The following is a 27,820-nucleotide window of genomic DNA, read 5'->3' on the forward strand; positions in this document are numbered from 1 at the left end:
ACACAGGGTGTGAATGTGTTTGCATCTACGCATGTGCCCCTGGGCATATATATGTGTGCGTTTGTGTCTGCGTATAACACTCTTACCGGGGTGAGTTTATATGTGCCGGTGTGTGACTCTCACTTTCTTTTTTTTCTGGCATTTCACCGCCAGACAGACGCAGCCAAGCAATGAGCTCAGACTGGAGATAAAGTCAACAGCCTGCACACACTTAGCTAAAGCGTTTTAAGTATTATCCCCGTTTAATTTCCTTCCTTTTCTGCTGGTTTAATGCTATGAGCAAAGGCATCATTCAGTTTCTGGGCTCTGAACGTGTGTTGAATGGCTTTATGGGAAACTAAGCAGCCTGTACGCCCCTTCCAACGTGGCTCTGTCTGAGTGGCTAGGTTGATGTTTAGCGTTGTTTTTGTTGGTGTGACTGGTTCAGTGCATGAAACACTTCCTACCATCTCTCTGACTGCATGTGCACATGAAAGTCTTAAAAGGAAATTTTATATCACTGCTTGACAGTTATTATCCATTTCCACTTCAAGTCCTGGCGTACAGTAAGACTATAAGCTCTGTTCCAAAACATAGCTGACTGCCTTCCTGTCTTTTAACTACGTACCTATAGGCAGTATCCTTGTGAATCCGCTGTGGGAGGTGTTTACCTAGCCTGGTCTGAAATTATGACAGGAATAACTGCAGTTGCAAAAGATGCAGTTTATTTCAGTGAAATGAGGAAAAATGCCTAGCAGTCTTGTTATCATAGTGTCATATCATATTGTCATATTGTGTGCTCAGCAGTTTTTCCTCATTAAAAAGTTTTACCCCTAAAGAAAAGAATAGTACTTTAGAAAAATATATTTAACATGATGTTCACTCACATTTGATAAAAAAAAAAAAATATTCTACATGTTTGGTCTAACCTGGTCTCAGAAAAATGCAGTATGTACCACTTTGCACTTTTTGTGCTACACCGTTTTTACGTACCTTACTGCACGTTGTGCCGCAGTTTTAAAGAGAAATGTCCACTGAGTGGTGCTAAGACAAAGGTTCAATACATGAACCCTGGCACATTTTACACATTCTACACATCCTGTAGTTACACAGGATTCAAACCAGATCCCCTTGCATCTCATGTACATCTCTGTACTCTGAACAAACCTACCATCTTTGAAAACCCATAGATATGAAGCTGGATATGTGTGATGCTAATGTTTAAAAATATTATTTTTAAAATATGCCAGCATATTAATATTGTTTTGAAATTTGTGCGAAAAGGAATAAAAAGTGTCAGTAGTTTTACTGCCTCCAGTGTTAATTTATTTTGGAAACTGCAGTGATATGTACTTATTGGTACGTATTTCATGTCTCGAAATAGTGCACCAAGGTACGTTTATGTCATGAGACCAGGTAGGTTTGGTCATAAAGCACTGAATGAGTCCTAAACCAGTTGCACTGGTATAAAGTCAGTGTTTTGAACTTGTGATATTTTTGTTTTATTCTATGTTATAAAACACATCAGTAGTGCCCCACTCATAAATTTTTTTTAAGCTTTTGTGTGTCTTTATAAAGGCGGTTGCTATTAATAAGTGGCTGAATTGGATCATAGAGGCTGGAAGGGGCATTAAACATTATCACAGTGAACAGAAAAACTCATCTACTTATAGCCTGCTTTTAGAGCTGTGTTTATAGCTGCTCTTCTGCAAACTATTCAAATTTGCAACTTGTGAACTTTGAACAACAGCTTTGTAATGGTGACGCTGAAGTTGTGCGACAATGTGTGACTTTGACTTTTTACTTCTGATTGTATTTATGTTTCAAAAATAATAAAAGTAGTATTCATTTGTGAACATACACACACACAATGTGTTACAACCCCATCTTACCCTTCAATTTGTAATATTAGCACAGCAACAACAGCAAAACAACAGTTTTTCTTCCTCTACAACCAATATTAGAGACACCGAAGGACATCAAGGATATCTGCATGTCAGCCTAACAGCTGAAATCGGGACATAAGCTATTTACATTTTTAGTGAACTGTCAGGACACCAGGACAAACCTTGTGAAAACAGGACGTCTGGTCACCCTATGTCTGCAGCCTACATAGGCAGTACGCAATCCAAAATAGAACTTCATAAGTGACTCATTTGGATCGCTCTACATACTGTAGCAGCATCTCTTCGTGGCACAAATAGTGCTCATCACGTGAAAAGCTTGAGAGATGCAATTGACTCTAACCAAGGCTGATGTGTTGTTGTAGAAGCGCACGAGAGCACTATCCAGATCATGTGTTTGATTCCCCTACAGTATAAAGCACGAACTCTTAAAATGGTGCGCCTTGACTAGTATGCAAGTCACTTTGGATAAAAGCAACTGCCAGATGTGTAAATAAAATGTTAGCATGTCTCTAAGCTAAACACTGAAGTAAGCATTAAAAGCATAAATAAGATATCTTAGAGCCGAAGCATTGTGGGCATGAAGCGCTCTGACATGTCTGGCACTGTTCCCTTCCAGGAGTGAATTTCCTTAAAGTGTTGTAGCTAATTATGGTCAATTATTTAGTTTGTTACCAACACAGTTCAATGATCCTGTGTCTCCCTAAACCTTCTGTGTTTCGCAAAACAGCATTGCAAACGTGGCTGAAACTGCAACTCTCAGCCTGTGGTTTGAAGTTTCTAGTTAGTAAGACATGTGGACTCAAAGGAATAGCTCACCTAAAAATTACAAATTTGTCATCTTTTATGGCTGCAAACTCTTTTGTTGTTCCAATCCTGTAAGAGATTCTTTCTTAGACTAAACTCAAAAGAAGATATTTTGAAGAATTTCCCCCTTGACTTCCATAGTAGGGAAAGAAATACTACGTACGTCAATGGGTATCATCAACTGTCTGATTACCAGCATTCATCAAAATATCTTTTTAATATACAAAATAAGAAAGAAACTTATATAAGTTTAAAACAACATAAGGAAAGTATGACGTTTCTGGGTGAACTATCCGCTTAAACAGATCAAACTCTTGGGCCCAATATGCAAACTAATATGCACATTCTGTCCCTTATTCCAGTTAAAGATATATTTTTCAACCTAATATATATATATATAGGTTGTTGTACACATTGTACACAAAGGAACCCCAGAATGTGTCATATAAGAGGGAACTAACAAATCAAAAATCAATTAGAGCAAATTTACTTGGGAACAAAAAAATAGTAAAGCATTCATCGGGTGCCATGTTCAATGCATCAGCATCTCAGTGATCTCAAATTAATTAATTAGCACAAGTTATTACTCATTAACAATGGCCATATGCTGAACCAAGATGTTTCAAACAACAGCAACGCAGCAATGTTCAAAGACAGTTGTGACGAACTGCAGAAACTATAAAATCCATGCTAAAACCGAACTCTGAAGCAGTTTTTTCTCAGCTTGAGTGCTTCATTTTGATATTTGGATGGCAGCACTGTCATGACATCTACAGTTACACGCAGATGTGTCAGTTTTACTAGTTCTATTAGATTTCAGTTACAAAAGTAGACAGCCTCGTATGCAGATGTGGGATGTTTTCAATTGCTTATACAAGCAATCGCTGCTTTTCCATGTTGCACCCCGTATCTCATGTGTAAGGAGAAGCTCTGCGCTCATGTGGCAAGACTGCAAGAAAGCTTGTCGCTGACCGTGCACCGTGCAAAAAGTCCTTAATTTTGCTTCCTGCTTTCTGGAATGCCGGGAGCATAGTTGTGATGCCTTAAAATGCTGTCTAGACAGTAAGCTACTAGGTTTCGGAACAGAGCTTATATGTACAGATATCCCCTGTAGCCGTAATACCACTGCACTGCTGGAACTGTCAATAGTGACAAATAAACTGCAAACCGAGTAGCACTTATAGAGAGGGCAGAGTGACAGAGGGGCTTTATGTGTGTGTGTGTGTGTGTGTGTGCGCGTGTGTGTGTGGACGGGGTGGGCTAGAGGGATATGGATGTCATGTTGTGACACTTGAAGCTTTATAAACAGCATTAGGAGGAAGAGCTGTCAGACACCTTTAGCTCAGCGATCTCTCACAGCCCTGATGAAGTATAATCCAGCCGTGTGTGCCTTGTTCCTAGCAGCTCTTCCTCAGACAGGCACACTCGCACACACAAATATATGTTGTTTCTGCATATGCAGCACTTTTTTTTTTGCATGCGTGTCGTGAGCAATGAGACACAGAGGTACACAAACAATATGGGTTACAGGTTATTGTTTATACTGAACCTCCAGAGATGGATAAAAACACAATCATGCTGTAGTTGATATACTGTGTGTGTGCATCAGAGAGCAGAGTGAGTCTGAGATTGAGGTGAATTTCGATCAAAGAAAAAGAACAAAAAATGCAAATTTATGAATTATTTCTGCACGGAGCCCTTCAAACAGAGGTTTTATGCACAAAATATTGAGGACTGTGAAGTACAAACTCAGAGGAGGAGGATCCAAGGATACTTTTAGTTTCTTCAATGCACTCAAAAGTATTTAGCTCTAAACCGAAGATTTGAATTTTGTTACAAATGTCCATACATTTTGATTGCTCTGTTGCTTCTGACAAACTCTGTGTGATGTATATTTATCAAACATGCATGCATGAAACTTAACTTGGCATAAACGTACCTGGGCATATTTCAACATGATAAGACATTAGCTTTTAGCGACGGATATTCAAATTCTGATCCTCAAAAATACGTACCTATATCAACGTAATAAAAACATACCAGGGTTCACGTATTAAGCTGCATTTTAGCGCCACTCAGTGGATATTTTCTTTGAAACTGCGGTGAAAAGGTGCACAAAAACCGTGTTGATCAAAAAGTGCACAGAGGTACGACCAAGATTTCTAAACACGAACGCTCAAAAAAGTTACATTTTCACTTATAAACTGATGGCAAATTTAGTGAGTGAAAAATAATACTTTTTTTAAGTACAAAGAATTTAACATTGAATTTAAATGAAAATCTGACAAAATGCACTCTTAGTGATAATAATTTTCAAAGCATACTAATAAACTGAATGTGTTTTAAATACACAATAATCAGGTAATTATATTTAATTTTAATTTAACTAACCAAATACTGCTTGTTCCACAATCCGTTACCCATTTAACCATGTTCATAACCGAATAAATCTAATTGTTGTCACACTAAAGACTATGAAGATTCTAAGCAGATTGAATAAATGTATTTCAGAAATATTATTTAAATTAAATCAAATATATGCAAATAATAACAAAATATGCCATGAAAATGAAAGCCATTTCATCAATGCAGGACTGATAAATAGGCCTATACATCACATTATGTTTATTAGTTAGTCTGTTAAAACTCTAATCCAGATGGATGACTATAAGCAATTCAAAGGAATATTTAGGCCTAAATATTTTTGAGTGTGCCATCTAACTTCATCTTATTTTAGTATGTAGTTTACGTGTGATATCCCAATGAATAATAGATGAGAGAATTCATATCTCTGCAGAAATAAGTAGGAATTTCAAAGAGTTCTAAAATGTTTCATGCCATTGGGACTGTACTTGCATGGTATTTGAGATGAGGAGAGGAGCAAAAAACGAGAGGAGATAAGAAAGAGGGATAGAGGCAGAATGAACGACTGGCCTGGGGGCGGGAAACAAAAAGAATGATGCGTTTGTTTTTGGATTATGGGATTAGGCTATAATTCCCACTTTCTGAAAACTGAAAAAAGTATGTTTAACTCTTCTGTAGGGAAATGAGGTTGAAACACGGACAGACAAACTGAATGAGAGTGGAAAGAAACACATGCAATGAGAAAACAGCACACAAGCATCATACCATGAACATTATAGTACATCAAGAGTGATTTTGCCTTCTGAGCCTGTCACAAACATGCCGTCCAAACAGATAAATGCTGAAATGGTTCAAGGAAAGTACAAGAACATCACAGAGGTTCTTCAGTCTGTTTGTTCTGTTGCCGAGAAAATGGATTCTTGGAATTCAAAATCTCCTCCTCTTCCCCCACCTTATCCTTTTTCTTTCTGCCTTGTTTTTTTTTCTTCCATCACTCTATTTTTGCATTCTGCATGTATCCTGTGAGCTGCCTTCTGATTGCATTCTCATACAGTTAATTAGAGATCTCATTGTGAGTCATACTCGGAGAGAGACCACATAAACTCTTCATTTAGCATTTTGACTCAGTAAATCAGCACGGTCATATAATTGATAGACTTCTAGACTGCGATAGACACTGCTTGAATGTCTGTGTGTGGGTCCCATGAACTGGAGGGAGTGTTCATATCAGAAATGTTTGTAAAACTCAAGTAGGCTACAAATTGCTTACAGATTTTCAAATGGAAAATTGATCACAGAGAAAGCTGCGATAGCGCCGGATAAACAGAATTATACAAAAATGAATGGAAAATTGCGTTCATAAATTTCCCTTCAAGTCCCATGCTCTGTGGGGACCTCCGCTCCTTCATTACAGCTTATACGATGCACAAACTGAATATGAGACTGCAGTCCAGATAGAATTTCTCCTCCCCATCTCATATAACTACACACTCAGAGTAAAGAACATGATTTAGACATCATTACTAACCCACACTACACCCGAGAGCTGATCACGTGTGCTGCATTTGCCCTTGCTTTTTAGACCAACCGCATTCTTAAATTTTATTTTGATGGCCCACATTCTGTTGACTATAAGTAACTTATAGAGTTAATAGATAAATAAGTATTTAGTAGAGTATTAGTACTATAAGTATTAGAACTATAAGTAATTAGTATAGTATTAGTAGACTGGTAGACTACTTGCAAAGTTACTTATAGTCAGTAGAATGTCTGTTGGGAGACCATCACAGCAGATATTAATCAAACAGTCTATTAATTAGAGTTAGTTGACATGTAAGTGCAACGTTACTAATTGTCAACAGAACTCTCAAAAGGGACCATCAAAATACCCAATATTGGCAGGTATGCTGTTTTGCTCAGATCTGTTTTGTTCCGCCAAAGAAGAGCCCAGTCTCATGAAAATGAGTAAAAATAGTACGCCAAATAAAAAAACAAAAACTTGTGGTATTTATAACCTAAAATGGATGTTGGCATGTATATGCTATGTAAGCATTTGGCGTGCACATAGTACACAGATTTCACATGCATATGATACGAAATATGTTGCCGTGGATATGATAGAAAGTATTTGCGTACATATGATACACATCTACCCCACAACCCTAATTCTACCCACCGCATAGCGTGTACACAACAATGTCCATTTTAATGTCTCAATAACAAGCTTTCATTTTTATTTGGCATTCTTTTTACGCATGCATTCATGAGAGTGTTGATTGGTTACCAAAGAGAGGCACACACAGCAGCATTTCTTCCTGAATTCTATTACACATCACACAAAGCCTTCTCGTTCCATTCCTGAATGAATTTGTGTTTTTGAACGAATCAGTGGAATAAATCGCTCAGTGACGTGTTTAGTTCTTTAATTAATTAAAAGCTTTGAATTAATCTGTGCAATTAATGATTCAATGATTCACTCAAAGATGGTCTTTTGTCTCAAGCTATGTGTGTAACAATGTAAACTCACTGAAAACAGAGCTTATATTGTATTAGATACTCTTTTAAGACCTTCTGTCTCACACACACCTTTGAATCTACACTTATTATCACAGTCTGTCAGCACCAGTGGCCACAAAGGGACTATTTGTGAGCACCCGTTTGAGTCATAAAATGAAATATAGAACACCCTAAAGTCTTGTGGACTTCACAGACATGTGCAGACAAATGCAATGGGACCATGAGTATTACTTGTATTGCGTATTACTTGGGACAAGGCTTTAGAAGATAAAGAAAGCTTTTTTATCTTGAGCCATATAGCTGTAATCTAATATTTAACACTAGTAGGCAAAATCATGGCAAATTACAGTGTATTTATGTGTCTGTGTTCCCTAGAAGATTATATTCAGGTGTATGTCAAGAAAAGATTATATATTTACTGAATGTTCTAGTTGATTTGACAAACCATCATTTTTGTTGATTCAACCCAGAAACTGAAAAGCATCAACTTATTGTGCAAAGGCCCGTCGACACTAAGAATGATAACTATAACAATAACTTTCACAATAGCTACATGAGTGTCAACACAAGTGGATTAAAGGTTCTATTTATTACAAGAATACCCTGTTATTTCTTTTGATGTTTTGTATGTTCAGATATTTTTGAATATTAGTATTCAAAAGTATTCAGGTGGATTCTGACTCACGTGTATTTCTTTATCATCTTTAACAAATCATTCTGAAAGGGATTCCAGGAGTATTGTTTCTCTGTGAAATTACTGTTCTGTGACATTCATGAAAACTTTACAGTTAGTTATTGTCCTTGGTGTGAACAGGCCATAACTGTTTGTTTGTGTGTGTGTGTGTGTGTGTGTGTGTGTGTGTGGATGTGCTGCAGGAGCATTTCCACTACTAACCATGATGCCCATGAAAAGTGACATCTGTTGATGGAGTATGTCAGGAACACTCAACAACTTTACCTCCACACCATCTCTCTCTCTGCCTGTCCACATACAGGCCTGAAAATCTAGTCCAAGCTTGGCAGTTCTGCACCCCCTGTCCATCTCTAACAGCTCAGGCTGTGTCAGACAGCACCTCCATGACTCGATCACCTCTCAGAGCATAAACTTCTGCCCTTTTGTTGCAAACTAGCGAGAGAAATCCCACATCAGAGCTACAGAGGAGAACTAGCTGTTAAAAATGCACTGTGCATATCAAACACAATGAGCTGCAGCGCATAGCTTCAGTTGATCTGGGAACTTTGAAGAGATGTTCGCGATCACAGTCTTTGTGTTGTCGGGCTTCCACATTACGTGGGTTACGCTCAGTCAAGCAAGGCTTGCTGGAATCAGATCACTGTCATTAATACAGCTGGAACGACGAGATGCCACCTAGATGCACAGATACACAAATTAGTGTGCTGACATGCAATCAAATCTGATTTGCTGTTGTCTTAACAACAAAAGCCTTCCCAGCACTGGCTCACGTCCTAGTTTTCAAAGAACCTTAAAGATGTTTTTGATGCACCATTAGGGCCTTGCGTAATATCTCAGATAAAAGAGGAAGAGCAGGAGGGAGGGGCAGGTGTGGTCTAATCAGGTCTCTCATGCAGGGTAATTGGCAGTACAGGCTGCCTAATAGAATTAGTGCAGCTTGCTTTGTTTCTCACACTTTGCTTGCTAATTATGCTGGTCAAGTTGAAAGGTGTGTAACCTCCGCCCTGAACCAACCCACACCTTGGGTGTTGTACAAGAGATAAGATTGTCACATCAATTTTAGAAACTGCAAAGTAAAAACCCAGAGGAATGCGCACAGTATAATGCACTTAAATTAAGTACTGGTCTCAACTTTAAATGTGATAAAGTGAGGCTTTAAGGTTCTCAGACCTTGTTAGACGTGTCAAAAGAAAATCTTGTTAAAAGATGACCATCAAGGTGTTAAAAGATGATGTTTTAAGGAACAGCCCTTTGTTTTTATGCTTGGGTAATTTTAACATTTACAAGAGAGCTAGTTGTTCATATTATTTGTCTTCCGAATCCAGAATGTGTGTTTTTCTCTTTCCACCCATGTAAAAATCCCAGCCAAAATATTGTTTCTTTTTGTTTTTCCTAACAAAGGTTGTCCAAATTCATACCTCTGATATAACAAGAACACTGGCAGAAAAAGGTACCATGAAGGTACAATTTTGTTCCTAGGGGAACATAACATATAATGGTATCTTTAAAAGGTACACAATAAGTATGTAGGGAAAAGAAGACAAAATAATGTAAACTTGTAAAATGGGCCATTACAGCAGCAATAAATATGCGATACAATTTAAGTATATGGGCCCTATCATACACCCGGAGCAATGTGGCGCATGAGTGTTTCGACGCAGTTCTCCTTTTCCCATCCAGCGCCACGTCATTTAATTAGCAAATGCATTTGCACCCATTTGTGCGCCCATGGGCGTGCTGGTCTAAAAAAGAGGTGTGTTCAGGCACATTAGTGGCACTTTGCTATTTTGAGGAACTGAAAATGGACTGCGTGTGGACTTACAGTGTAAAAGAATATTATTGTGTAGGCTACATATAAAAATGTAATGATGGACAGTCATTGAATTGATCAGAATTTGTCTTGTGTACGAGCGGATCGATTTCTTCGCTTGAGAAACATTTCAGTTCCTCCATGTAAATAGCGATCCGAAAAAACACCCATTACTTATTACGAGAATAGGGACAACCCATTTCGACTATGTGTGTGGGTGCACGGACCATTTTTCAGTCGTTACAATAGTTAAAAGTGGATTTGGACTCACCCTGAGTGTACCTGCGTCATGCGCATAAGACTTTGCGTTTAGATTGATAAAATAGGGCCCTATGTATTGAACTATTTCATCATATTTAAATAAATGTATATTTAACAACTAACCATTACCATAAAAGGTTGCTTCCACAATTCTGATAAATAAAATGCAAGACAGAAAACCATTTAAACCAATTTCTATTATTAAATACCATATTTGAATGAATAAATAAAGATTTCAATTTATCATTCTGAAAATATGATTAACCATACGAGAAGCACATTTCAGGGTTTGCAGGATCACAGAACTTACTTCTCCACTGAGAATAAATTTTCATCCAAATGCATGTGTACACAGCCTGAATTTGCAGAGATGTGTAGGTCAACATATTTTGTTGACCCTGGAAAAATATATATTTTATTTAAAAAATGTAATCTTGACTATATCCCTACACCTAAACCTAACCTTACCCGTGAGGAATGCCTAAAATCATATGAAATTATATCTGATTGACTCTGATGTACATGCACCAAATGCTGATTATTAGCCTAAATTTCACAAAAACACTATAAACTGGTTCTTCACATCTGATTGGTTAAATCACAGTGTGGTTCGAGGGTCAACAAAAATGTTGATCCAGGGAGGAACATGTCACACATGGTAAAATCAGGTTCTGCATGCACGCACGTGTTTTATTAATGCAAATGTATTTTACACACATCCCCATGAGAAACAATTACCGTCTGAATCGGGCTAAAGATTTGCTTTGAGATTTTAATCCTGTCCAAATCAACCAAGTCTGTGTTTTTCCTCACACAACGTCCATGAAAAAGTCCATTGCAAATTACCTACTATTTTTCAGCAAACTAAATTGTCCTCTGAGAAATGTAATCCTGTCTGAATGTGAATGTTTGTGATTGCTGATAGTGCATTATTCCAGCGCTTTGTTTTTGACTAACCTGAACTACCATTTGAACACTAATCTTCAGCACACTGCAGCTTTCAATATGGACTGCATCGGATGAAAAAGGAATATAATAAAATGAATAACATTCAGAAATAAAAAGAGCTTTAAGGCTGGGACAAAAGATGCACACCACAACACATGCTCTTCTGTAATGTCCACATTTATAAAACACACACTCCTGCCTTTGGAATGTTTGGACCGTTCTAAAAAGGAATGTGTGATTAGAATTGCAACTTATAGAAAACTAGTCTCCTCCAAAAAGGACTATTGACTTCCATTGTACGGACGAAAAAAAACACACTCCGACATTTTGCGAAATACCTTAATTTATGTTCCACAGAAGAAAGAAAGTCATACAGGTTTGGAACAAATGAGTGAATGATGACAGAATTTCTCGTTAACTGTAGTACAAACTAAACCTAATTAGGAAAGCATGAGGATCGGGACATTCAAACTCAAACACAACAGCTCTATTTATGTGTCATAAAAGAATTACCCACTGGTCCACAGCTTCGACACAAACAAACAGCTCTGTGAGGTTATTTAAATCCCTGCAATTTCAGTTTTAACACACTTGCATCCGTTAAAACACCCGCTGTGACTCATTCTGTGGATTTGGTTAAGCGGTCTCATTTTCTTAACAACAGCAAAAAAGACCCACAACATTGACAGAAATGTGGCAGTTAAGTTGGACATATAAGTAAGACATATTGCCATTTTACTCTTAAATCAGGCCATTACAACAAGGACACTGGTCTGTCTGTACACACATCAGATTGTGTATCTTTCTCACAAACACACACAGAAACCCACTTCCACAGCATTGCCAGAGACAGGAATCAGCTTCTGTCTCTGTGGGTGTCCTCAGAGCGGCAGAGAGATTGCCAGCATCCATATTTGACAGATAGAGACAGAGAGCGGGAGATATTGAAAGAGTGCGAAAAACAGACTGACAGAGTTTGCCTAAATTCAATATTTCCGTTATGCGTTTTCATTTTATAATCCAGAGGGCAGCATATGGGGCTAAAGAGACTGAATCACACACTGAGCAAAATGAAGTGGGAAGGAAAAGAAATTACAAACCGAGTGTAATATGAAATATGAATACCATGCCCTGCCATACAAAGCAAGACACCTGCCAGAACCAATGCGAGGTGGTGGAGAGTGAGTACACGGCTCAGAGCTGCAGGGAGAAACGTCGAGAGCAAGGCTCCTGTTTGAGAGATTATAAAAATTTATGTGATGAAGCTCAGACTTACTACTCACAAATTAATTTTAATGTTTTCCACCTCGCCGACCCACATGAGTTCAATCTGGTGTGATACCCAACTCACAGTGGTGAATATTACTCATCAGAGGCAAGATAAGATGAATGTTTAGAGCAGGCTTTTCCAACCTTTTTCTAGCTTTAAAGGCTCATTAATATGAAGTATGTTCCTTTAAGCTCATATTACATTGCATATTATTTGCGCCAATATTATTTAAACAACCAATCGTGCAATGATTCACAATCAGTTAATACTTAGTGTAAAAAGACTACGATTTTTTTAATTCGAACTGAAGCTCACATTAATAAGATCTTACATTTTACGATTGTATTTATGCATTGGCAGCAAATTAGCAATGATTTGTAAATGTGACTGAAAACTGGAAAAAAAAAAACACCACAGGAAGACATTATATAAATTATAAGTCTCACTGTTTTTACTGCAATTTGATCAAACAAATGCAGCCTTGCTGAGACTTCTTTCAGAAACATTTTTACAAATGTTACCGGTTGGTTGAACTGTAGTGTTCATTTCATCGAAACAAGATCACAAAAATATCTAAGTCTAAGTATTTCTAAGTGTCCACCCACATGTGTGTGGGAATCACTGCTTTAGAGCCATTAACTGTGACCACTGCTTTTGATCATGGTCATCATAAAATATTTGCTGTAATAAGTCATTCTAAACACATTAGTATTGATTAGATAAGACTGGAAAATACTATCAAAACAACAATGATTGCAGTCTCGGAGTGGCCCCACATTATGTACTATTACTTCCTCATTGAGATACTATCAGTTCTCTTCCTATTTGCTTTGTACACGTGAACTGCACATTTCTGTTGCAAGAAAGGCTTTCTGTTGCAAGAAATGCCCAGTAATAAGGTGATTTTATCCTATTTTAGTACATTTAGATCCTAACAGTGCCTTAAATCAAATTTTCAATTTAAAACAAAGCAAAAAAAATTGGCAGAAAAATGCGTGTGAGCTGGAGTAATTACACAAACATCTCATATGAAACAGCCATTCTGATCAGGTTAAGCGAAACCTGATGTAATCTAATCTGCCCCACAGCACCATTAACACAACACATATCTTCACAGTCTGAGCACATTGATTTATATTCAGCTCTCACACAATGAGCCTTGTTTATTTGTGTGCATGTGTGTGTGTGTGTGTGTGTGTGTGTGTGTGTGTGTGCATTTAGAGACGTGGAGGAGGCTTAACGAGCAAGCTGAGTTAAACCCTTTTCACACCGTGAATGAAGCATCTCAGCCATGTCCGTTGTGGCACTGAGCTGTGGCACTGATAAAACCTTTAATATGCCATTTTATTTACACGCACACACACACACATACACACACCCCTCCTTAGTGTGTTTGTGTGGACACACCGTAAAGAGCTTGATCTTTTCTTTCTCAAAAGCAGTGAAGCAGAGGAACGGTTCACATTTAAATCCAGATCTGTGCGTGTCCTCTGCTCTTCACCAGCCCTTTATCACTCCTTGCTCTTTTTCTCCTTGAGGATGTTGCTGCTTCTTTCAGACGCCCGCTTTGGAGACGTGATGGAAAAGTTGATTGCAATTTGCAGCATGTGTCATTTCAGCATAACCGTCTTCTCTTCCGCTTCTGGCAGGCCTCGTTCTTCAGACTGAAAAATAATCACTCTGAACACGCACGGGGAATGCAAACATACACGCCCGCAAACAAGCATGTTACCTTGAAAAGATCTATCGAGGCTGTTTGGAGCCTGTGTTTAAGAGTCCCAGCAGTGCCCATCAGACGGAGCTAATTGCTGCTTTCCCCGTGTTTGGGATGTTGCATTTCCTGTCTGAACCTGATGCAGAGGAGTGGGGGTATGATGGGAACACAGCTTTATGACAGATTCATCCGTACTTTGTCTATCTGTGTAAACAGAGCTTGCGAGCGAATGCGTCTGAGTTTCTGACAGGCAGTGTAATTTCTCTTAAAACTGACATGGTCTCCTGAGATGTGGACGTTCACGCTCGTAAACACACAGAGAGACGTGAAAGCATGCCCACACGCATGTAGACACCTACTTGTGCAGACAAGGCAAGGATGTGACAGGAAAACAATGGTAAAGAACAATAAACTGCAATTCTTTTTAGTGAAGGAAGTTGGGCTGGCAGGTGTAGTATCCGAATTTTGAAGCACAGACATGCTCGTATTAAGAGGACACCTGACCTACATTGTCGACCTATTTAACAGCTCAGTTGCTGGGTGGCCACATGAGATTGGACTCTCCATCCCTGTATGGATTCTCAGCTAGACGCATATACACACTCACCTTATATGGAGCCTTGTGGGTTTACGCTGCAAAAATGATTTAGCCTGTATTTTGATGTCGTTCTCCAGGAAGAATATCTAAGCAAGCTGGCATGCATATTCAATGAATATTATCTTTTAAAAAAAAACTTGAAAACCTGAAATGAGTTTTCATGTTTTCTAGGATAAGCCTAGCAAAATGTAGTGAGGTTTTTAAAATAAAGAAAAAGAAAAGAAAAAGAAATAATAAAATAAAATATCTCTTTGATCCAGATCAAAGTATTGAATAAAAAATACACTAATAAATGCGGTTGTATGATGTGTACGTTTTAAATTTTTAGCTGAATTTCAATTCAAGTCGTTTTTTAGTGGTATAAAGTCAGACATGTCTCTGTAAAACAGTGTACTGATATTATAACCAAAGAAAATGTGTGTTACATTTACATAATGTAATCATGTACACTGGATCTATGAATCAAACATAACTTCAACATCACGGAATGAAGTTATTTTTAAATGTTCCAATTAAGTAGTGTCAAAGTGATTTTAAACGCCTCTCTGACGAGATTCATTTATTCAGTTTAATATATTTTGGTGTCTTGTCACCAAATTATAACACTGTACTAGTTACGAATGAACAAGCAATAGCACACATTAACATGCAAACTGCTAAATATTATATATCTGTCACAGCTACTGTGACTTAAACTCAAAGTGACATTGAAAATGATGGTTTCGAAGACTTTAATCTAACAACAATTCAACATAGTATTCTACATTGTTTTTTAGATTAAAGACTTTGCACAAAGATGCAAACTACTCAAGACCGGACAAACTCAACTGAACAGACAGGAGCTTAAAATGCACACAATTAATTAGACACAAACCTAATGAACTTAATGAAGAACTCATATCAGAAAAAGCATGACAACAAACAAACTGGCAGGAACGGTGAAAACACAAACAAAGTCCATGTGGTTGTGACAATGTCCTTTCAGCAGCATAAACATCACTATTTGTCCTTAGCCTAAGACAATGCACCATTTACGGCAACCTAGTGTGACCGAAATGGTTCCTAAATCCCAACATAATAAAACATCTATCTGCCACATAACTATCAAGTCTCTCATCTTACTTTAAAACACTTAAAATAATATCTCATTTCAACATTTTTACTCCCTTCATTAAGTCCCCTGCGAAAGCATGCTGAGAACTACAGTTTCAGTGATGTCAGCATCATTTTCAATAATCATTTATGAGCACATGATTGGTTCGCATCCACCCTACATAACTTAATCTAGTGTGTTGCACATTTTAGAGGATTACGTTATGCGAAAGTAATCAGGTTTAGACGAGAAATGCAATTTTGACATGTTGACCACAAATAATATGATCGAGCAGATCAGACAGTTTGTGTTTATTTCAGTTTTTCGGTTAAAAGTAAAATTGTTGAACAGAAAACTTGGCATAATATATTATTATTATTTCTTAATTCAAATTTAATTCCACAACAGAACAACCCTGAATCGTCTAAGCACGTGCGTAGGAATAAATAGAAGCAAGTTGCCTAAAAGAATGTGAATTGTTATTTCTTGGGGGGAAAAAGCAGTAAAGCTATTCTGTTAAAATTGGTTAGCCCTGTGATGGACTGACTATCCTTCCAGGCTGATTCCCTGCCTACGGCCAAAAACTGCTCCAGCTCCACGACCCTACATAGCACCCTATATGGTTTGGAAAATAAATGGATTTGGACATGCTAAACGGATTAATGGACATGGAAAACGATTAAACACAAATACTTCACATCTAAGAATGTGGCACACACTTTTAAATGATTTTTCATTTTCATTTTGACATGCATTTCCTCACATGCGTGTGAAGCGTTTTGTGTTGTAATATTGTCAGTTCACATCATATGCAGGTTTCACAGACTACATGTTTTGGGAAGACTGACCTGCTCTCCCATTAGAACAGCACTGTCAGTCCGTCTGTCAATACTCCTCCCAATCAACTGTCAGGTCATCCCAGAGATCAGATCAGCAGTCATGGATGGATTAAGAGATTCTTGGCCTCTGGTCATAAAAGCATCCAGTCCGCTTCCTTTCAACCTTCAGGATTTTGAGAGGGAAAAAAGTTTACAGAGAAACAACACGTCCTTATAATGGGGAAAGTACATAAGCCACTCTCTTGACACTATCTGCCTATTCTTCAAACAACTCCAGAGTAAATCATTCGTTAATGAGCGACACTCTCCTCCTAGTCCACTGACCCTGATGAAGACTCGATAATGAGCTCTCCTGTTAGGAAACGGAGCTGCCGCTCTTTTAAACAAAATCTCTCAATATCGGCATTATCTGCAACGCTGGTTCAGTAACTTTCTTGCATCGATAAACATTACCCTCCTACCTCTTCGATGACTCAATAGCAGTAAGTGTAGTTTTTAATCAACAGTAAAGTCACTGTTGGAGACTGATCTCTCGTGGTGGACTTTACCGGTCTTAACCCGCGGTGTCACTGTTGACACTAACTGGTTTTTAGTGTCGGTGCAGTAATGCTGGCTTCATCCTGATCCTCATTATTACATTGATCTTTCCGGGCCTTTCTTTAGAAGTTCAATAACAAAGAGTCCTTTTGAATTCAGGCTGCTTAGTTGGCATATTTTGTAACTCTTAGCTTAGGTAATTTAGTTGATTATTGGATTTTGTTAACTAAAACAACATACTTGACAATTATCTGCGCTTCTCAACCTTGCAAAACTGAGTTCGCTTGGCTGTTTAATTCAGATAAGATACACATACTGTACCATAATACAGGCTACAAGCTTAACATATGAAATCTTAATCAGGAGAATCAAATTTTCTGAAACAGAACAGTTTATTAAACCTTTAGACGAGCAAAAATATGCAAGTTGGTGCAGTTGCTGATATTTACATGGCCACGAAGTAAGAATTTATGATAACTTGTAAATCAATGACTATATCAGACTACTAACATAAAATGCATATACACATTATTTGCCACTCTATATCTCATAATAATATGTTTTAGTGTAAGATAATATTTCAGTGCTTAGTTTTAAGATCAACGCTTTGTAGTTTTTATTTTGGGGGCAACACATTTTAATTGAATGCAATACACTGATGATTGAGATATTTGCTTTTTAACACAATTTTATAAGTAAATCCAAGTTGCTCTAATACAGTAAATATTCTGGATCTATAAGAGTTATTTTTACATTTACTATAAAATTTAGAGGCCTTAAGAAATAGCATTTTTAGTGTTAATTGCTCCATTACGTGCTTGTTAAAAGTAATTGATTAAATACAACTTTAAAGTTGTGTAAGGTCAGCACACAAGCCTGCTTGTTCCACTTGTTGGTCCACAAATGGGGCTAAATTACTCATAATTAAACGTTAATTGATTAATTATAACAACAAAAATCTGTTACTGCTTCTAAGCGCTGTGGGTGCAAGCACTATGGTTCGGTCCAGGTTCATTCAAAAACAATCATTACAGACTCGGGGAGGTGGAGGAGTGTGGTGTGTGACTCCAATTAGTGTTTCAAGGCTGCAGGATGACAAGGCTGTGCGACTGACGCAACTCAGTCACAATGAGACAAATCAAACTGGACTGAGAGAGACCCGCAGTGCACGTTTCCGGATTTACACAGGCAAGTGTGTGCAATAGGGAGTCACTCGGATTTAAAGGCTGGACTCTTGATTGATCCATCCGAGGCCTGCTGCGAGATCTGATCTGACAGCAGTTTCTTTAGGCTCCTCAGAGCACGGCAGAGAGTCATCAGCATTCCTCTGCTCCCCTCGCTCCATCATTATGAGCTTCTCTACATTTCATTTGATTCCTTTATCCAATCAATAACCAGCCGAACCAAATTCCCCTTGTTTAGCATAAAAAAACACCATCGCTAATCAAGAAGAGCACTGGGGAGGCATAGAGGCAGAGGATTTTTCATTTCAGTCTCAGCTCTCTATCAAACTATCTGATGTTAGTTCATAGGTATATATCTTGAGGTCTGTCTCATCCTGATATACAGATCTGGTACATAATAGATCACAGGTGCAAAATTAACAATAACATGTTTAAAGTAAACCTATTAAAACAGAACAATATGAAAACAGATGTTTAGGAGGCACATTATAAACCTCGTCAACATGGCTCATTAAAATTAATTGCATTGCAAAAAATAAATTATTACTCTGTATTTTTCTCTTGCTTTACAGAACAAGTAGATCATTTTAAATGAGGATACAATAAACTAAGATGCGAAATGACATATCACTATTATATTTTACTCACCCCCAAGCCAATATGGCCACAGTTTTTTCCACACTTGGTAATGCTGGTGGATGGTGGCCATGATTTTGAAGCTCCTTAATTCTGATATATCCACAAGTACTGCATCAGAAAACAAACCTATATGTCTTCGGGGGGGTTATCACATGTCCTATGAAACAGATCTATAGGTTTTTGTAACAAAAATATTTCTAAATTATAACCTAAATAACAAATTTCTGGCAACGGGTGCATGCTCGTGCTTGAGAGCGCCAAATTCCGGTTCTTGGCTGACTTCTGACTCTGAGTACTCTGAGTATGACGTAAGCTTCAATTTTCATTATTGGGTGAACTATTCCTTTAAAACAAGTCTCCCCACCACTGGCAGACATTGTTCTTATTTTAAGCATGAACCGAATTTAGATGAAATGAATAAAAAAATAAATATCTTAAAATCTAATGTAATTTTGCTTTACAAGTAAATGGATCTTGACATGAGAATATTTGTACTGAAAATATTTGACAAAAGTATTTTTGTCTTAAGTATTAACATTTGCCGAGAAAAATAGAAACGTGAGAGGTTGCAGGTACAAAATGGACATAAAAAATGATCATCTGGAGATTAATATCAGTGTATAAAGGGTCGTACGATAGAGCTAAAAATGTGCGTAAAGGGACACATTAGCCTGGCTCATAAATATTAATTAGGTGGCGCAACGTTTGCCCAGTAGTTGTATCAGACTTTCTGAAAGCCTGGGAAAGCATGCGGGTGGTACGATGTCTTCGTAGTAACTTGGTCATTATTTAAATCCAGCCATTATTAGCAAAACAGAAAAGGGCAATAACATTAATTATAAAACTTTCTAAAAATAGGCGAGACAGTGGTAATAGCTGCCACTCCAACAAGTATATCAGCATTTGGTCACATGGTTCTGCCACTTAGTAGAGCAATGGATAATGAACTTTAAAGTCTTTTTATGCTGAGGGATTTGGAACACAATACACTAAAATAGCTCACAGCAACCACTGCTTTGAGCAAGTGGAAAAAAATTACATAATGACAGATTTTTTAAGGGGCTAGATTAAAAACAGCGTGGATGAAACCCTCCTAAATGGGGTCTAGTATTGCCTATGGACATCGAGGACATAATGGGCGACATATAATAGGACGGGGGGACTGTGCGACAAAGGTAAGCACACTATCGGTGTGTTAGGATTAGGGGAGTACGCTGCCTGGTAAATGCTGAGTGACACAGAGGTTCTCTGTGATGGCATCTCTGAGGATTGTAGATCCGTATCTCTCTGGGGGACAGCGCTCGCTTTCTCTCTCTCGCACACCAGCACCATTAGCACATCTCTGTGCAGACAAGGTCTCTATGCAGGTCTAATTGTGAGGAAGTGTGTGAGAGCTGTGTGAGTTTCTTACCCAGGGTGCGAGATCTGAGAGCGCTGGTCGTCCTCTCAACCTCTACCGCAGAGACTTCCTCTTTCTCACACACACACATATAGAGCCTTTATTGTTGTAGTTAATCAACTTAATTACCAGATGTTAATGCCTCTCACCCCATCTCTACGGCAGCATTTGTGTCTTTTATCTCTGTGTGTCCACGTAGGTATTCTTCTGTTGAAGTGTGTGGGTGTTTAATTTTAGCACACTGATGGGAGGTGTAAAGTATTGGAACCAATGTGACTGACAAACTAGATGATTTCCCATAATTGCTTTGGGCACCGCTGCTTTGATGTAGCAGCTGTACTGCGGCAAGGTTCTCAGAATGGCTGCTTGTCAGTCTTCAACCATTCCCGTACAATATTTCATGAAGAAATAATCAGATTATCACATAATCCATTGAGCAGGTTCATCTTCCACAGTGGATTAGTCTCTTTTTAGGCACAATGAGATTAGTTATTGTGGCGACACACTTCGCTTCATTTAGGAATTTATCTTAGATGATGTGCAAGGTCCCCGCGCAGATAGTCTCATCTCGTCTTTTCTCTTCTCTTCTATTCCACCGTCTTTTCTTGTCTTGTCACATCTCGTCTCATCTCGTTCTGTCTTCTCTCCTCTCATCATGTCAAATCTCTTCTCTTCTTGTCTCATCTCGTCTCCCGGTGACAGAAACTGGGAAAACCACAAGAAACATAAAGTAAATACAGTATAAGTAACAATACAGAACATAATAGAAGAAAAAGACTAGTGTACACCCTTGCGGAAAAGAAGTGTGCCTAATTAAATGGAACGTGCATTTGTACTGTTAAAAGTATTTTTGGGAAAGAAACAAAAACGTTCTTGTAGAAAATAGCTAATGTTAATAAAATAACCCCCTCCCCCCTTACGTTTTCTTACAGAAGGTATGCTTTTTACGAATTTATGTTGCTTAACCTTAACAGATTTTAAAACTGTACAGTATGTAGTTTTGTACATCCACCTTATTTTTCAGAACGGCCATGACTATTTGTAAATTTAATGTGTCTTGCTTCCAGTTATTTTTAGCTGTACACAACTGCTCGTTATGCTCCTTAAAACTGCAAACTGGTATATTTCACAGCGGTTTGTAGCAGTTTTACTGTTTACTGCAAGTTGCTGTTCTCCTTGTAGAGTCTAATGAACCGGAAACCTCACCGGAAACTATAAACTTACTTTAGCGTTGAAGAAAAAGGTGGGTAGCGCAGTGGCTAATGAAACGAAAATCTCACACTCTCAAAAACATATTGGTGGAGCCCCCTACAGTTAAGTGGAATTCACTGTCATAAATATATCACGGTCGCGTCGTCATTAAAGTGCAACATTTGCTGCCGTAAAGCAACCCGCCATTTTCTTGGGGTTTCGTACCAACATACTCTCTGAACAGATGTTTGAGGGGAAGTGTGGAAAAAAAAACAGAAGCCATTCGCTTTTTTTAAGTCTGTCTCCTGTCAGAAGAATTTTAAAACTGATATTTCATGGTAACCCTATTACATACTGTTGCTTTAAATGCACAACAAAGGTTTACTTTACAGTATCAAATAAACAGGCATATGTTTTAATATTTTTTACTTGCATACATAGCTACTAAAATAAATGTAAAGTACCTAATTATAATTGAAAGTGTAGTGTAGTGTGACAAAACTTTTTTAGTTACTGCATTAAAAAAATTGCAACTTCATTTACAAATATAGCTATTTAATACATGGTCTAAGTGTCAATTCAAATAGCATTAAATACATTTCAGCTTACCACAAACACAGTAATTTTATTCTGCTTACACTTTAACCATATTTAAAAGACAATGTAAGTATTTATGAAATCACATATAAATGTCCTACTTAAATGGGTCTCAAGTTCAGCTAATCTCATTCAATATAACTTTAAATCAAGGATAGCCAAACCTTGTCCTGAAGAGCTTCCCTTTACTTCCTGCAGACTTTTATTTCCAGCCTTGCTTCAGCCCACCTGCCTATAATTTTCAATTGACCCTGAAAATCTTGATTAAGGGGTTCAGGTGTGTTTGATTGGGCTTGGAGCTGAACTCTGCAGGACGTAGCTCTCCAGAAGCAGGGTTGGCTTCCCTTGATTTCAACTATAAAACATTTTCATTATATTGCAATTAAGTGTCTGCAAACATTACATTCAGTTGGCACTTCAGTGTATTCCTTTTAAAATATATTATTTCCATAACGGTTACTCTTTTTAAAGCATGTTAATCTGAACGTCTTTTTCACAATGGCGTACAGGTATAGAACACGTACATGCAGTTGAATAAATATTTGAGTTGAACTGACACGTTGTTCACAGTAGAAATGCAGCACTATGGAGAGACCCGTAAGGCAGTTTAATTGTTCATGAGGTAGATGGCCTGAGGGAAAAAAAAATACTTGTGCTTGGATGTTCTAGTGCTCAGCTCTTTGTTGCGACGGTTCAAAGAAGCAGTGGCCTGTGTGTGTGGTCTGAAGTGGTTCCTCCTGTCTGTTTCGAGATGCACAGGTCTTGCAGGGTGGGCACTGGAGCGCCTATAATCTTCTCAGCAGTCCTGACAGTCCATTGCAGCTTCCTTCTGTCCGATTTGGTACCTGAACCAACCCGGATAGCTATGGAGGTACACAATACACTCAAAGATGGCTGAGAAGTATATCAGCAGCTCCCGGGGCAGCTTCAATCACAGACTGGCTTGGAAAAACCCAAACTTTTCAAATATGCTTGCTAGTTTTGTGTGCATCAAAAGGTCAGGGCACAGATGGTGGGCAGTCGTGGGTGGGATGTCTGAGGCTGAGCCCATTATTGCATTCAGCTCCTTTAAACAGTGCTGAGATCATGATATTTAAGATCTCATTATGTCAACAGCAATCGAAGATATTTAGTGCATATATCAAAGACATAACAAGCTAAACAAAGACTATGAGCCTGTACATGCATTGTACTGAGAAAATTATAGACAGCTGTTGAAAATACCTGAAGTTATTCACATGGGAGTTTTAGCTAAACAGATGTTGAGATGTGATTATTGCCCTTGAGATAACGCAGCAGTGCATTATGGGAAATTAGAGGCTGTTTTCAGATTTTTTTTGTTTTTCTTCGTCGCATGTGATTATACAGGTTATTTTCAGAAAGAGTGAAACTGTCCTTTAATGAGCAAATCTGGCATTTAGGTTGTTTGTCATTCATTCCTCCACACTTTGCAGCTTGCTGACCCCCTGAAAACAAGTGGCGTGACTGTGAAACAGCAGAGAAAGTGGATGAGGTTGACATAGGTTAAGCCATGTAAATTATTCCTTTAGCCGCCCACATAAACGGTAATAATATTGCTTTTTGTTTACAGCAGTAAATGTTGCATAACAGTTTATTATGAATGACAGATCAGTAACACTGCAATAACAAAGTTCCATTTGTTTATATTAGGTCACATGAACTAACCGTAAACTTCAAAAAGGCGTTTAATAATCTTAGTTAATGTAAATTCTTCGACATTTACTAATAACAACCACCTGGATGTACATTTTTTTGATTGTATTATGTACTTGCCACATGTAAATAAATACAAACATGCAGCTTTAAGAAAATGAGATCAAACAAGTTCAAAAACACAAACATTTCAAGGAATAATGTACAGTCTTATCACATGGCTTTTCACCTAATACGTAGAACTGATGTGAAATACTGATTAGAGTTGAATCTATTTTAAGTCATTATTAGGCAATGACAGACTGACCAATCAGAATCAAGCATTTAAGAGCGTTGCATAGTAATATCAGTTAAAGGGATAGTTAATCGAAAAAAGGAAATTACTTTGAAAGCAAGATATTTTGAAGAATGATGATAACCAACCAGTTGATAGTAGCCGCTAACTTTCATAGTATTTTTTTTATACTACTATAGAAATAAACTAATTGAGGGCGAGTAAAGAGGTTTCATTTGATGGTGAACTTTCCTTTTAATGCATTAACTGTAACTCTGACTAATGCGACCTTACTGTAAAGTGCTCCTGACAGATCTGTGTGTTGTGTGCAGGGGTGCCGCGGCTGGTGTCTGGGGGCCGGTGGGACTGTCTGACTGCGGGGGATTCGTGCTCCAGCGACGAGGCGTGCAGCCCGCGCTTGAGAACGCTGCGGCAGTGTGTCGCAGGCGGCGGAAGCGTGAAGCTGGGTCCGGGGGCGCGCAACCACTGCGAGAACGCCGTGACGGCCCTGCTGTCTAGCCCTCTGCACCGATGCCAGTGCAAAAGGGGCATGAAGAGAGAGAAGAACTGTCTTAGCATCTACTGGAGCCTCAAGCAGTCCGTGCTGCACGGTGAGCAAATACATATTCATAATTTTTTCTTTGTCACATACAAAGCACTCGCTCGCACAGTGATGCAATTACAAGTTCTAATACCCACACCCACGCGGTCCCCGGAAACCACTTCAATGGATGCTAATTAGACGCTGCGTTTTAATATGCTAACCAGTTTAGCGTTATAGAAGCATTACTTCAAACTGAACTTTTACCTGGGACACTCTCATTAATTCACAGACACAAAACGCTCTGTTACCATAGCCACGAAAAACCCTGTTTGTGTGTGCATTTGCAGGGCTGAGCTTGGTGGAGAATTACCCCTATGAGCCTGTCGAGCGGGGCTTTGATTATGTTCGCCTGGCCTCCATCGCTGCAGGTCAGTGATTTGCACAGACACACTATGTCGATTATGTGCTGTGGTGTTGGAATTGATATTTGGAACTGATCACGATGTGTTTTGTCACTTCTATGCCAAGCATTAGCAGTGAAGAGTTATTAATAGGGCAGAGCTTAATAGCTTACAACAGCAAAACACCAGCGCTTTGTTTAATGTACTTGGATATAACATAGCTGGCGTCCATCGGCACCGTTGGTGATAAACTGCGTTTCCTACAAAATGAGGCATGCATTAGGGACCTGTCAGGAGCAGAACAAACATTTTGTTGTGGGCCAAAGACTCTCAGACGGACCTAACAAAGACTAAATGGTCAGATGATTTATCTCAGAATTTCATTTTTTAATCAAGGCTTTTCGCTCATCGCTTTCTCATCTCTCTTTCAACTCATTACGTTTACTCAAAATAGCACCGTACCAAGTTTAGAAACTTATTTTTGGAGGTGCCACATGACTAAAACTGTCAGTTTGTCAGCTTCAGTTTATGGGGTGCTTAAGGCATGAGCTGAATTTTATGGACCCTGAGGGCAGCACATAATGATCCATTTACTCATCATCTCTCTTGTGTGCACACACATACACTCATATACACACTTCAGTCCAAGCAGACACACATAAAATAACATTTAAACTCTTAGGGATAGGACAGAGAACGATTTCCTCAAAGTAATGAAAGTAATGTCGGTCATTCATGCGTGACTTTTAATGATGGCTGCTCGTGACACTCAAACACTGCGAGCGTTTAACAAACTGCCTCGGCAGACAACAAAGATCAAACAAAAGTGTTGAAATTAAAAAGGGGACGGAGGAGAGATAGACACATAGAAATAATATCAGTAAAAAGACAAAGGGACTGGGAAAAATGTGAGAAATTAATTAAATATATTCTTAATATTATAATGACCTTGTACAGACTTTCCTGCCAGTATTACAGAATCAAATTAAAAAGGCCCACTTATACAAACAGGAACTTTTGCTCTTTATTTTTTCTTTCTTTCTTTGTTTTTGTCTTTATTATCTCCATTACATACATAAATTATATCAGCCTTGAAAGATACAGATGATTTTATATATATATATATATATATATATATATATATATATATATATATATATATATATATGTATATATATATATATATTTGTGAGTGTGTGTGTGAAGTGTAAGGACTGCAATAATAATTTGATTGGTCCCAACAAACTCTGATGTACTTACATCTAGAATCTGTGTATACAGCAATATAATGAGCACCAGGGTCCAGAATATTGGCTCAGTATTGATCACAAGCTCGCAAAACCTCTTAATGATGGATGAGAAAGTAATCTCGCTCAAACGGATTCTGAGCAGAATCCCTTTTATATGAAAGAAAAAAAGAAATAAAAATATGAAAAAAAAGATTTAAAAGAATGGAATCAAAGAAAGAAAGAAAGAACAAACAACAGAGGAGTGGAAACAGAGGTGGAAAAGAAGGAAAGAAGAACAAGAATGGAAACAAGCATTCACAAAAAAGGAAGGAAAAGGAAAAGAGAAAGAACACAAGTGAAGGAAGGAAGGTGGGAGGGGAATGGAAGGAAGGAAGAAAAGGAAAGGAAGCAAGCAAATGAAGGAAAGAAACAACAGAAAGTAAAGTAAGAAATACAGTGGTGGCCAAAATATTAGAACACTAGTAGTTTCACCAGATTAAGATTAAGTCAGTTATTTCTGTCTTTTGAGCAGATTCTAAGTAAAGGAAGAAAAGGAAAAAACCACAGGAGGAGGGATGGAAGGATAGCAAGTAAAGAAATTAAGAAATAGATGTAAGAAAAAAAAGTAAGAAAGTAAAGAAGATCGCTCTGCTTATTCCCCCCTTAATGTTTATGTTAGGTAATGGAAAATAAGGGGGAAAGAAAGGAAAGTAAACTGAAAGTAAGCAAAGGAAAGAAGCAACCAGAGAAAGGATGGAAGGAAACAAAGACAGTATGAGAGGATGGAGGGAAGACGGAAAAAAAGAAAGCAGACAAAGAAAAAAACATGCAGAGGAAAGCAAGCAAGTAAAGAAATGAAGGAATGACTTGGCCACCACTGTTAAGGGGAGCAAGAAAGAAAAAAATGAACAAACCAGGGAATGATGGAGGGAACAAGGGAAGGTGAAAAGTAGGGAAAGAAGAAATTAGGGTGGGAAAGAAAGGAAGGAAGCAAGCAAAGGAAGAAAAAAAAATATGAATGGGGAAAGAACGTAAAGAAAGAAACGAGGAAAGGAAACAAACTGAAGAAATGAAGCAAAAAACAGATGGATGAATGGATGGATGAAAAGGATAAATAGGGCATGTTAAAAGATAGGTGAAGAAGAAGAAGAAAAGGATGACAATGAAGAGGGCAGTGGTTAAAAAAGTCCACGGCTCATGGGGGAAGAAAAAGAGAGAGGGAGAGAGAGAGAGAGATAAAGTGAGCTCTATGGCAGTGTAATGCTGGCAGGCTCTCTGCGGCCCACATTAGTCTGATATGAAAAATGAAGCAGCAGCAGCAGCAGCCAGTCTCAGCTGGGACCTGCTCTGTGA

At 38.1% G+C, this 27,820-nt stretch overlaps 1 protein-coding gene across 2 annotated transcripts in view; it reads left to right on the top strand.

Annotated features, from left to right (window-relative positions):
* Positions 1-27,820, top strand: part of gfra4a (GDNF family receptor alpha 4a) — an 86,823-nt gene that overhangs the window by 44,572 nt on the left and 14,431 nt on the right. Inside the window, exons 2-3 of one of the 2 annotated variants that reach the window (XM_043256275.1) lie at positions 24,626-24,904; positions 25,185-25,265. In XM_043256275.1, the coding sequence (XP_043112210.1) occupies positions 24,626-24,904; positions 25,185-25,265 (360 nt within the window). The remainder of the gene's footprint in view (positions 1-24,625; positions 24,905-25,184; positions 25,266-27,820) is intronic. The other variant, XM_043256276.1, reaches the window with a different exon arrangement.

This window comes from Puntigrus tetrazona, chromosome 13, assembly GCF_018831695.1.
Source record: "Puntigrus tetrazona isolate hp1 chromosome 13, ASM1883169v1, whole genome shotgun sequence".
Lineage (NCBI taxonomy): Eukaryota > Metazoa > Chordata > Actinopteri > Cypriniformes > Cyprinidae > Puntigrus > Puntigrus tetrazona.